This window comes from Chiloscyllium plagiosum, unplaced genomic scaffold, assembly GCF_004010195.1.
Source record: "Chiloscyllium plagiosum isolate BGI_BamShark_2017 unplaced genomic scaffold, ASM401019v2 scaf_9448, whole genome shotgun sequence".
Lineage (NCBI taxonomy): Eukaryota > Metazoa > Chordata > Chondrichthyes > Orectolobiformes > Hemiscylliidae > Chiloscyllium > Chiloscyllium plagiosum.
This window is the reverse complement of record NW_025212586.1, coordinates 13,525-27,419: the sequence shown is the minus strand read 5'-3', so window position 1 is coordinate 27,419 and position 13,895 is coordinate 13,525. Positions and strand designations below refer to the sequence as shown.

At 39.0% G+C, this 13,895-nt stretch overlaps 1 protein-coding gene across 1 annotated transcript; it reads right to left on the bottom strand.

Annotated features, from left to right (window-relative positions):
- Positions 1-57: 57 nt before the first annotated feature.
- Positions 58-13,671, bottom strand: LOC122547417 (ubiquitin carboxyl-terminal hydrolase 40-like). Its single transcript, XM_043686042.1, has 7 exons — positions 13,257-13,671; positions 9,305-9,433; positions 7,064-7,168; positions 6,109-6,216; positions 4,361-4,688; positions 2,795-2,876; positions 58-1,016 (listed from the first exon to the last, which is right to left on the bottom strand). The coding sequence occupies exons 1-7, from the start codon at positions 13,275-13,277 to the stop codon at positions 1,001-1,003; spliced, it is 789 nt and encodes a 262-aa protein (XP_043541977.1). The 5' UTR covers positions 13,278-13,671; the 3' UTR covers positions 58-1,000.
- Between the last annotated feature and the right edge of the window lie 224 nt (positions 13,672-13,895).

Below are 13,895 nucleotides of genomic sequence, written 5' to 3'. Positions count from 1 at the left end.
TGATCAGGTCCTGGGGATTTATCCATCTTTATGCAATTTAAGACATCCAGGGCCGCCTCCTCTGTGATATGAACTTTTTTTTCAAAATGTCACTATTTATTTTCCAACATGCGATATCTTCCTTATCCTTCTCCAACAGTAAACAGATGCAAAATACTCGTTTAATATCTCCTCTCTCCCCATCTCCTGCAGTTCCACACATAAGTGCCCTTGCTGATCTTTTAGGGGCCCTATTCTCTCCCTAGTTACCCTTTTGTCCTTTGCTGACTGACATTACAGCCTTCCAGACTCTATAATGAATTTATAATTTCACTTGGTCTGCTTCAGATTTTATTTTTACGCTTGTTTCTGAACAATAGCTGTTTACCATTCTGCCACTACCACTTCCTTTGACATCGCACTACTAACTCTTCTGTCATGCAATCTCTTCTGCATCCAGCCAGCACAAACATTACCGTTTGTTCTTTTCTTAAACCCCTTCGCACCTTGCTTAAAACTTCTCTCTAACTTCCTAACATTTCTAACATTTCCCAGTACTTAAAATGAAACATTAACATCCACTGTCAGTAGATGCTGCTTCCAGTCAGGAAAACTAAAGTTTAATTGAGAAATGAACACATTTTTTAAGGAAATGTTATGCTTCCTTTAGACTGAGGCAATCAAAATGTGAGGGTTACCTTTCGCAGAAACATGGCACATGCTAAGTACTAATGATTGCTTTTCGTGTTGAAGAAAAGTAATGTTTTATATACTTTCGTGTTCAACCCAAATTTGGAATTCATCCCTCAGGACACAACTTACAGACTTCAATTGGCTAAACCCAAAATCAGAGATCAGTGAATGGAAAGGCCAGATATTTGGGCAGACAGGGCACAGAATACTTTCCTATACCTGAGTGGTGTCCTCAAAACTCTTCCAACAATGGTCCACTGGCTTCACTTCAAAACAGCCAGAGAGGTGAAGAGGAGAGCAAGGTTCAGCCATTGCTGGCAGATTAGAGTCAGGGTGCTGAGCATCTAGGAGACAGCAGCAATTGCATTTGATGATTATCACCATAAATTTCCAATTTTTAAAGCAATGCTGAATTATAATATTTCTTTGCGGTGAGTGTATCTCCATATTCAGACTGCCCTAGAGATTAAAAAGTTGACTTTTTAAATTTTCACTTCATTAAAAGATAACAATTTGACCTTAGATTTTTGGGAGAATTTTCTGGTGAGCCTGCAAATTTAACAAAATTAAACTGCGGTGTCAATATAGTCATGCTGTTCAGGGGGAGGAGGAATAAATGCACCAGAAGATTTTCCTAATCTTGTAATAGCACATTTAGAGGTGTGAATGGCTAAGAAAGCAGTACACACTTTCTACATGGCTCTCCTACATAGTCCCACGTCCAGGCATGTGTCTTCAGGTGAGATACATTTAAATCAGCAACCCTCTCCCACACAGTTCACCAGGGCATTTATTATGGGTATTTTCTGAGAGTGCTGGAATTTTAAACAGCATATTGCACACAGTCCTCATGTTGGGAGTCCAGGGAATGCTTCAGAGACTGCACCTCAGTGGAAGGTCAAATGCCACCAAAGGTTGCAGTAAAGGTCGATATTAGGGAGTTGCAAGCAAAAGGGGTTCATTCAAGGTAGGGTGCATTCTCGTGGAGAAGGGACCATGCTGCTCTGGTCCTTTTTTTGTGTGTTCCACCCTGTGAGCCTTTCTATGACACCATCTATTTCAGCGCTGCTCACTTCTCCCAGTGGAGATACCAGCCAGCTACTCTTTTATGTTTTTTTCTTTGGCCCGCAGACATCCTGTTCTGCCCACCATTGCAAATGCAGAGGCAGTAGTCTGACAAGATGCTTGGACTCAGGACCAATAAAATGGTGCCGAGTTAATCTCCTGCTGCCATGTGACTATTCAGCTCAACACTGCAGTCTGAATATTATAAAACTCACCTTGAAGATAAAAATAAAGAGTGAAGTCGATTTCAATCGAAATGATTAAACATTGTGTATTACTAGGAACTCAGCCAAAAGACAGAATGACTCAGAATCACTACAATTTGTTAAAATTTTTGAAGGCTGCAACTGTGTTTTTACATGGAAATTGAAATAAAAAATAAATTTAAACATAGCACAATTACAAGCCATCTGTTTTGGTACATGATCAATGTTTTTGTAACAACACTCACTGCTAGAAAGATTGGTTTTGTAATTAAATGAACTGTTATATTTACTAAGCTTAAGGAAAAACAACAGTGGTCTGTATCTTTGGATAAAGCTGTAAATGTCTTCCTTAATTCAATGATTTTTCAATCATAATTAGATCAAATGATTAATGGCCACTTGAAGTCAATTGGCATCCATTCATTTTAACTTTTCTCCCTAATAATTTTTAAACTTCAGTGGAAGGTATTGGTAATGAAATGAGTTAGCAAGATGTTCACTTACTTCTCAAACTTGGACTTGAGTATGATCTATATTTCAAAATTATTCTCTTGTGCCTGTGAAATTTAGGCTTATTCAAACCTATACTTAGTGGGTAATCATTCAATGAATATAATAATGCTGATCAATAAGAAAGATCATGGATTGCTTCCTCGCTGTTTACTTCCTTATGCTGTTCTTTAGTACTCTCCCTTACTGTACAACTCCACGTTGCTGAATTTGGTTTGCAATTTTTGTCATTTGTTTGGTTGTAATGTCCAATATAAAATTATTAGTAAAAAGCTTACAGTTTGATTCCAAGCAGGCATCTCTTAGAACAAAACTCTAATTCACATTTCTGCAGAGAGTACCTTTGTTTTTGAAGACTGGCATCCAGGTTGGCTATCTCTTCCAGTAAGTCAGGAGGAACTTTGTATCTCGAATTTCCTCGAGCTAGAAGAACATGTAAAAATGGAGCAAACTTAATGTTTTACTTGGGGGACAAAAAAATTAATGACTCACATTACATTATCACGAGATGACAGAAACTACCAATCTGGGTCAACTCTGCTAAATCAATTGAAATAAATTTTACTATCTCACTTCTCCACTATACCCATGGTCCTGAGCCCATCTCTGTTTCAAATGTTTACTTCTTTCCTTAAAAGGTGCAATGTTGACTAGCTCAATGACAATCCCCATGAAGACTATGGATTTGCACAGGACATCAGAGGATATGTATCACAGACAAAACCTCACTGATGTTTCTGCACAACTCAAAACGAATTATTTCTAATCTAAACCTATCACTGAGACATCCATTTCCTACTTTCTTGTTTCCCTGCGTTCTCCCTCCTCCCCAGTATGCTTGTTTAGTTTTCCTTAAAAACATTGATAACATTTGCTTCAACCATTCTCTGTAGTAGCATGTTCCATTTTCTTTACATAAACACAGGTTTCTTCTAAATTCTCTTTTGGATTTCTTAGTGACTAACCTCTATCAATGGAGTAAGTTATGGAATTCCACATATGAGGACATACTCTCTCTCTGCATCAATTCTAACAAAACCTTGCATGATTATTAGGATGCACCTCAACCCATTTTTATTTTAACACGCAGAAGGGGTTAAAAAACAAGTTTTGACAATGTTGCAGTTTTGCTCAATTAATGGTGAACTTGGCAATGTTCTGCTAGTATTTCGAGGCTCATGAAAATCCCACAGGCATGCTGCAGTGCAAAGTGATGGCAGATCATTTTAGTTTTAGTAATTGAAGCTATCACTACATGAATAATTAGCCCCTTAAAGATCACACTCTCTATCAACAGACAGCAGGATTGTGATCAATCATGTATAAGCACATTAATGAGTGGAAGTCAACTGCATATTGTTGGACAAAAATAAATACAGCAAGATATCACTGAAGATTAGAGAAGTGCAGAGATCCATTTAGGTTGATGAATGAACAGGTTTTAATGCAAGTTCGGACATGGGCAGCAGATGGATGGGTTTAAGTTTCTGCAGTGGAAAGTAGGAGGCTGGTCAGGAGTACCATCAAGTAATCAAGAATTGAGATAACAAAGACATGAAAGAACAAGAAATCATCAGTAGATGAGCTGAGGCAAGAATGGAGTTAGGCAATATTACTGTGATGGAAATAAACGGACTTGGTGATGATACAGATGGGTGCTTGGAGGTTTGTGTCAGGATCAAATATGATAATAAGATTTCAACAGTCCATCCAGCCTGAGGTAGTTGTCAAAGAAAGAGATGGAGTTGATAGCCAAGGAACACAGTATTTGGTAGGAGCGGTATGCATTTCAGAGAACCAAGAATCAAAAATTCTTCAGTTCCCAAAGAAACTGACTGACACCCATTATTATCTCACATCATCCCCAAATCCTACTGCAGTTTAATTGAACATTTGATTTACCGTACCCTCTGCTGGTCGCTGTAGTTGAGATTTTCTATAAAACAGCATGTAGGCGCACTCCTTGCCCTCAAATTGCTTCTCAATGTCTTTCTCTTGGATAGGCCGTACTTGGGTATCATCAAAATCAAACCAGTGTACTTCAGAAGCTGGTATCTTGGAGTGTGTTTCCGTCTTGTCAGCATGCGAGGTGCTGGCTTTGCAATTTTCTGCCTGTGCTTTCTTGATTTTGGATTTGTTGGGCTGTTGCCCCGAACAGTCATGGCCAACCTGTTTTACAGCAACTCGTGTTCCATCTGCTTTGAGCAGAAACACATCAGGATGACTCTCCAGAAACTGAAAGAAAAGGGAGAAGAGTATAATAGAACTTTAAAACAATCACAGAGCAGCATTAAAATTGAGCAGACAAGCCAGCTGAGTAACAGCTTATCTGGGAAAGGCTGTGTTGTAGTGGTATTATCACTGAAACAGTAACCCAAAGATCCAGGCTAATGGTTTGAAGACTAGTCCCACCACAGCAAATTGAATCTGAAATCAATCGTAATTTGAATTGCAGCCCAAACAGTGGCATCTACCCAGCAAGATGGTAAACTGCCCATGCTTGCCCTGTCCACAAAAAGAATAAATCCACTCTGACCAAACATTATTGCATCAGTCTATTCACAATCATCAGCAAACGATGCAAGTGTCATCGACAGTGTTACCTCAACAATAACATTTCATTGATGCTCAAGTTGGATTCTGCCAGGTCCACTCAGTTCCTAGCCTCATTACAGCCAATGGTCCAAACATGCACTAAAAAGGTGAACTCCAAAGGTGAAGAGACAATGACTAACCTTGATATCAAGAGGATGTGCATTGCTAGTTGTACAATGTTCAACACTATTCACAAGTCCTCAAATACTGAAACAGTCCATGGCCACAAAAACAGGTCTAGCAAGACCTGCCAGGTCTCAGCTGACAAGTGGCAAACAATATACCTGTCACACAAGCACCAGACAAATGAGAATCTAATCTTTGTTATTTAATAGCATTACCATGACCAAATCACCTATTAATAACAACCTGATAGTTGTCATTGACCAGAAACTGAACTGGACTAGCCATATAAATACAGTGGCTACAAGAGGGGGTCATGGGCTAGGAATCCCACACATCAAGTAACTCAGCTGCTGACTCCCCACAGCCTGCCCACTTTCTGCAAGACACAAGTCAGGTATGATGGAATATTCCCCTCCTGCCTGCATACATGCAGATCCAGTAACATGGAAGAAACGCAACACAACTGACACAAAGCTTGACACAAACCAGCCTGTTTGATAAGTCTATATCCACAAATGTTCACTCCCTCCATAAGTGACCTTGATTAGCACCAGTGTGTACCATACACAAGATGCACTACAAAAATTCACCAAAGCTCTTCAGACAGCACCTTTCAAACTCACAACCACTATCATTTTGAATGACAGGGGTAGTAGATTTATGGCATTACTACTGCCAGCAAGTTCCTCTCCTATACACTTTCCATTCTGACTTGAAAATATATTACTGTTTCTTCATTGTTACTGGGTCAAAATTCTGGAACTCCATCCCGAACAGCAGTGTGTGTGTACCTATCCCAATTGGACTCCATGTGTTTAAAATGACAGCTAACCTCTACCTTCTCAAGTAGGGATGGGCAATTAATGCTGGCCCAGCCATTGAAGGCCACATTTCCTAAATGAATTAAAATAAATCGCATTGTGCAGTCTCCTACCTTCCTTAAAGGTCCATGTTGCTTGCGGTATCTTTTGTTCCATGCAACACCAACTTTCTCCAGCAATTTTTGGCCCAATTGATCTACCAGTACGCCATCAACGCCCATCTAAATGTGAACAGAGACAGGAATACGATAGAGCAAGTATCTTAAAAGTACTAACAATAGTTTCAGCATATTGTTAAGTCCAACAGGACAGCATCAGCAAAATAGTCCTCACTATCTTAGTTACTAAGCCTCCAGCTGGAAAGGTAGCTATTAAGCTGCTGGAAGTCACTCAGCTGAGGTACAGAGGAAGCATCAATGACAGTTTAACTTCTCAAGTTACCAGTTAACTCCAAGACAAACACATTTGTGAAGCACCTAATACAGACTATGAGAGTGAACTATTATACAACATGCAATTTGTGCCAAAAAAATCTCAGGAGATTACCCAGTCAAAACAGGCATACAGCCAATCGACTGGCTGCTTCAACCAACTCTGCACAATCACAAAATCTAACATTTGGAGTCTAGGTGACTCTTCAACAGAGCTGAAGTGAAAGGTGATGAAGCTCCGATCAAGAATCATCTACATTCGAAACGTTAGCTTGCTTTCTCTCCATGGATACTGCCTGATCTGCTGTGATCTCCAGCACTTTTTGTTTGTAGTTCAGATTCCAGCATTGGCAGTAATTTGCTCCTACAAAATCTATCTAATCAATTTAGCCTGGCTTAGATGTTGGAGCCGAGAGGAGTTTTGTACAACAACTTACTTTTATATAGTACCTTTAAAATAGTTAACATGAGTGTAATCAAATAAGATTTGACATCTTACTTTAGAGCTGATGTGTATTCATGTTTTCACATCTTGAATCATTACAGTAATAGATCATCAAATTGAGTGTCTCACAGTGTAATAGGCTATGAATAGTTGTAATATAAATCACAAGGATATCCTTGTTGAATACAATACCTGTACTAAAATAGCTTTCAGGATTTCTACAGGATCCCCCAATTCCAGCAAGTGGTCTTGATTTGTTGAATCTTTTGGTAAGTTGACTACCGTCATCTGCTCATCCTATAAAGAAAAGCACATTCTAGCTACAAGTGGTCACTGGCTCTTTGACTGAACATGATATGAATTAATGGGGAAAATACTGAAATGAGGGTATAAAAAGAAACACATAAGGAGATTGCAGATGACTTAGTCAAAGCTCTCTAGATTCAGAAGTTATGCCTTTGGATTAAAACATTCAAAATACCAGGCTTTAACTTAGAACAGTATAGGAAGGAGGAAACAGAGAAAAATGGACCTGTCAGTTTCGCATTAGTTGTGGGAAAATTAATTGAAGCTATGCAAGATAGAGTGCAAGACTTTGGCTCACTCATTTACAGACTTAAGTTGAGGTCTAGGGTTCCTCACCAATTAAACAAATAATAACCAATGAAAACACATCATAGATGGGTGAAGTCTACGTCACATCCAACTGATTTATCGGAAATTTCTTTTGAGGTAATTATGAGCAAGGTAGACAAGGGAGCAATTAAACATTCTGCCAATTTCAACATCGAGTAGACATTTGAAAAGGCTTTGCCTTAAACGAAAAAAAAAGAGGTAATTCATGAAATTGACAGTAACCTTGTCATGTGAGTCAGTAACTGATTGGAAGGTAGGAAACAGAGAGTTAAGGATAAATGGAAATAGCTTCTGATTGTCAATATGCGAGACATGGTTTACCCATGGAGGTACTATGACATTAGAGCCTCAGCTTTTCATCATACAAATGAAAAAGACAAGATGAAGAAATAGGGAGCTGCAAATTTGTTTGTAGATGACACAAAGTCAGCAGGTACAGCAAATTGTGTAGATTGGAGCAAGAAGTTTGCAAAGGACCACAAACAGTTTGTGTGTAGATGAAATGATGACAAATGGAGTTTAACATGGGAGCGTAATACAGTAGCCTTCTTTGAAGTTGAGAAATCAGACTAAAACATTTTCTGAATGGTGAAAGATTAGGAACTAGAGCAAAGCAAAATGATTTAAATGCCCCTGTTGTTCACAAATACAAACAATAATTTAAATGGCCAATGAAGACCTAATCTTTCAAAAGGATTAGATACAAAAATGAGGAATTGATGCTTCAGTTGTTCAGAGTCTTGGTCAGGCCCCACCTGAAGCACTGAGTTGGGTTTTGTGCACAGCACCTTACCAAAACAAATACTGGTCTTGGAGAAGATACAATACTGAATCATCAGAATGGCACCATGCGTAATGTGTACATGTATGAGGATCTGTTGCTGAAATCTATTTGCAGATAATTGTAATTGACGTGTTCAGAGTTGTAATGACATACCTCTGGAGCAGGTAGGCACTTGAATCCACCACACCACAAGACCCCCAAAACTTGCGTTACATTAATCTAAGCTTACAAGGTTGACAGGTGATCCAATTTAAAATGATAATGGGATTTTCAAATGATAATGGGATGACAAAATTATTATTTTGACAGGGAAGTCATGAATAAGTGCATTATCTTTATATTTGAGTTAGGTACTCGAGGAGTCAAATCAGGAAGCCCTTTTTCATAGAAAAGGCAGTGCAATTCTTGACCTTGCCTCACTAAATATAGTATGTCCTGTCAACTGAAATTATCAAGGCTAAGATCAATTGATTTTTGTCACATAAGGTTATCAAGAAGTAGGGAGAAAAAGCTGGGTCAATGGCACTGAGGTACAGACCTCCAATCATCTAAATGATTGGCAAGAAGGGTTCAATTTATGACTATTCTTACAAAAAGGAACTAAAACTTTGACTACATTTAACAATCAATTTGAGGGCATGGGCTCACTTATTTCCAAAATCGTCCTTTCTACGGGAACTATTTTTATTTAAAAGTTCCATCCAACTAGAAGTAAAACACTATCGCAGATGTCTAGGAGACAATAATCTGGAATATTACAGACAAACTGCTGGATAGACCATACTGATGGTTGGCAGAACAATGACACTATGGCTACATACTCAAGAGATGTCATGAGTCACAAGGAAAATAATCAAAGTTATTTTTTTAAATCTTAGTCAAAACAACTAAAACAAAGACACATGTTTCTTGGGATAAATATCTATTTTAAGCCAAAAGGTTAGAGACATTTATTAACACTAGGAAATACCTGAAGAGCAACAAGAAGTCTTTTTATATAGTAATTGACTCACTAGACAAAACCAGGTGCCCAGTTGATCAATATCTTTGATGTATGCATGGTAATGCCCTCCATAACAGCCTCCTTTGTGGATGATTACAGAAAAGAGATCATACTCATATTCAGAATCTGGCAGATTATCCTATAAAGCAAAACAAGGAAGGTGAAGAGATTTTCAACAGTAGAAATTATTTATTATAGCAATGTGATTAATTAAGTATCTTTAATGCTGTAACATGCCCTAACATGTCTTAGGAATTCAGAGAAATTATGCCACCAGGCAATATTAAAACAGGTGACTAATTGCTTAAGTTAAAGGAGTGGAGCTTGAAGAATATTTTAAAGATGAGAAACGTGCAGAGGCAGAGATTAGGGAAGGAATTTAAGAGTTTATAAATTAAAATTTTCTTTATATCTAACACTTCAAACCATTTTATGCCTTAATTTGAAACAAACCCTATAGTTTTCTCCTTCCATTGTGAATGAATGGCACATCAAGTCATTGTGGTCAAAATCTTCCTGAGAAATTAAGAACTTGCATTAATGTAGTGCCTTTCACATCCCTCAGGATGTTTCCAAGTGACTCAGTCAACATAGCAGTTATATGTAGTTAGAATTATATTCTTTTGTTCAAACTCTCTTAGGTAGTAGCTTGGATCAAGGGTAACCCACTCCAGATCTATGGTTTCTGGAGGTGATTGATAATGGTGATTCAATTTTGCACTCTACCACACTTGGAGCAAGCGGTCAGTGAAGAATAGGTAGATGGTCTTCGGAGGTTTCTGTGCTCCCTCCAGTGCCTCAATTTTGTCTCCATAAATTCCTGACAAAATCCTGTTCAGAGCCTAAATTAGATTTCCTTATTTTAGCTAGTCACTTGTGAGGACTTCCACGATCAGCAAGTATGCTTGATCTCTTTAGAGATGCCCTCAAAGCATCTTTGAAGTGTTTCTGCTGTTTTAAGGATCTCTTACACAACAGAGTCTTGAATAGAATAATTGTTTCAGAAGTCTGGGGTCAAGCGTAGAATGTCTGGTCCAGAAAAATTGGTTTTGGTGATTAGTTGCCTCAATAAGAATCAAAATCCTGGAATTCCCTCCCGAAGGGCATTGTGGATTAACTCACAGCAGGTGGACTGCAGAAGTTCAAGAAGGAAGCTCACCACTCACCTTCTCAAGGGCAACTAGGGACGGGCAATAAATGCTGGCAACCAGTGATGCCCACATCCCATTAAAAATGAATAAATAATACTAAGCATGATGGCTTGTGAGAATATACTATTGCCTTTCTTGACAACCAATTTAGAGGATCATGCAAAGATGGTGGTACTTCTTCACTGCTTTAAGATTCCTGCTGTAGATTATCCAAGTTTCCAAAGCATAAAGCAGCTCAGAAATCACACACCAATTCAACCATATAATTCAGTCTTGGGTTTGAAAGCCTGGTCTTCAAGTATTCTTTTCTCCAACTGGCTGAAGGGCAAGCTGGAACATTGGAGACAATGATGAATTTTCTTGTCTACATCTATCTACAGCTGAGAGGATGCTTTCATAATAAAGAAAACTGACTAATTTTGTAGGGCATCACACATTATCTTAATCAAATGAGTGAGATGTTTTCCTATGGGACTTGATTGGATGAGGATCTTCATTTTCCAAGTGTTCTCCTTTTGCTTTCAAAAAGAGTCAACGATGACATGGAGCACAGTTTCTGAGTGTCCACATATGCATCATCTGCATGCTGAAACTCTATGATCAAGATTGGAATGACTTTGACTTCATAATTGAAGGCAGCACCATTTGAACAGTTTCTCGCCTGAAATAGTTCGATTTGCATTGTTCATGTCACTGAAGGAGGGACTGCCACTGGTTTAGTGTTAAGACTGATAGATTGCATGTCATCATGGAGTAGGTAGAAGCTGGCGATGACTTTATAAAAACAGCCAAATTTGAGGAGTGTACTCTATTGGTTTTCACGGTGGACAGCCAAAGGCTTTACAAAATTGAAAGAAGTGGGTATGTACAGCAGTAGGTGCTGTTCTTTGCATTTCTCAAATTTGCCATGAAGCAAAGATTATATCTTGAGGTATTTTTTGATTGCGAAAAATTGCAGTGCAACTCTGGAAGGAGTGCCTTAACCACTGCCTGGAAGCATGTGAGGAAGATCCTAGCAGTAATTTTCCCTCTGACAAACAGCAGAAATATTCTTCATTAGTTACTGAAATTGGGCCTGCCTCCATTCTCAGATACAGTCCCTCAGATTCTCACAGTAAGTGCGCTTCGTCATAGATGAGCAAAATTAGGTTGGATAGTTGTACTAGGTAAACATATTCTCTGTATTCAGAGATTCCATTTGCTCCAGAAGTTTTCTTGCTTTTTCAGTTTAGAAAAGCTTTTGCAACTTCACTTCCGACCAGGATAGCGCGGAGCCCCAAGGCAGATGGGGTACTGGGGAACGGAGTCACAGATATTCGGGTCAAAATTGCACGTGTAGAAGACAAGGCTACAGCGTGGAAAGTACTGTGCAGGCCTCGCTCCATGTTGAATAGCCTGACTTACTACAAAAGAAGTTAAGACATCAGTTCCTTTGAAAAAAACAAAACTGGCTGTGCATAACAACAAAGTTTATAAGCTACCTTGCCCCTATTGTTTAAATTGCACATTATGTACTATTTAAGGTAGAAGTGCTACCAAAAGTAAAAGGTGAAGATGCTGTGGTCCTATAGAACCACTGGGCTGCTCTCTCATAAGACAACTTCTCGTGGTTTAACCCCAGGATCACCATGCCTTAGGTAAGGGGAGAGATTGGGAAGGGCAGTCCTTCATGATAACCTCAACCAGAGTGGGAAGTGAACCAGCACTGTTGCCATCACTCTGTATTGCAAACCAGCCAACCGAGCTCAGTGAATGACCTACGCCTGCTCCTATCTTTGATGTTTCTATGTTAACTGCAAAGTTGGTATGTAGCACCATTAACCTGCTGTTCAGTGTGAAAGTCTCATCAGTCAATATGCATTAAGGGAAAAAAAAGCTTTAACAACCTTCTGGTCTTGGTTTCCCACTCTATTTTTAAACAATTTAACACTGAGTATTGAAAACTCTATTACAGGATTAACATAAATAGGAACCATAATTAACCTTGGATGTGGTGTAATCATGCCACTCCAAAAATGTGAACACAACTGAAGCACAGGATGCCGCTGTCACTGTTAATAATTACACCAATAACACTTCCATTGAAGATAGTCAGTATGTTTTACCTTTAAAAAAATTTTTAATTCTACTATCTACACGCAACTGCCATTCTTCAGTCAAACAACCTTTTCTCCAGCAATTTCTGTTTTTCAATCTGATCCGAGGCTGTGGCTGCACCAACCTCAGTGAAACCTCAGAACACAAGTCTGCACCCACAGCTGCATCTTTCTACATGTTCACAATACCTAATCTCAACACTCTGCCTTGTGGATGATTAAAGGCAGATACTCATGACCAACACCAAAAGAGAGAAAAAAGTCAAGATATGGTGATTGTCTTTATATCATAGCAACAAATCCAATTGCTTATTTATTCATGCAAGTTCCCCAGCTGGTTGTCAGCCTCAAAGGACAAGGTTCTGATGCCCACACACAGTGAGGCCAGCTGTCGAGATTCTATTGCTGTTCCAACTACAATCAGCTAACAACACAGACCAGCAAGCAAACCGGAAACCAACTAGAACAGGAGGTGATGTGGTCGGGAGGTACTTATCAGTACTCACTACATAAATTCACTGAGCCTCACAGGCAATATTGGTATTTGGGTTACGATATCCTTTTGTCTGAAATACATGCTTCCTTTCAACTTATCTAGGCAAAAAAAGAGATGTTTTTAAATCATCCATGGAAAAACACTGCAGCAATCAACACAGTCAACTGCATTCAAGCTGATCTTGAACCTGTTAAAAGTGAAGCAGAAACGGTGACCCACCTGCTCACAGAAAGGCCGCATGTCCAGCCTGACTGGAAAGGAGTAACATCCTGTTTCCTTGTAACGTTCGCACTTGGTAAAATCAAAATTGAAGCGCAGTAAAGAAATGGTGAGGAATGTGGGGAGGTGCCGTATCTTCGCTGACTGCAAAACAAAAGCATGGGACAGATTGCACTGTTAAACTGAACTCATAACACCAACCAAATCGGCTTTTCAGAACTATATCCAATGTAAGAGCCAATACTATTCAGCTGCAAAAATAAAATCTCAGCAAGCAAGGCTTCATCTTGTCTCCATTGTGTATGAACAAAGTATACAGGCTGTTTACTGTGTTGTTTCACTGTTCAAGGGCAGAAAGCAGAAAATGCATTTGGCTCACTTGTTCCAAATTCTGAATTTGCTTTCTCACCAAAGGATTGGTAAAATGAGGATCCATTTTCATCTTACTTTTAAAATAAGAACAGATAAAATAGAACCAGGAGAAGACCATTCCACTACTCAAAGAACATGGCTTGATCTGACATAAAGTCAAAACGCTGCAGATGCCGGAAATGTGAAACACAGACAGACAATGTTGGAGAAACTCAGATGGTCTGACAGCATCTGTGGAGAGTGAGAGAGAGTGAATGAGTGCCTACA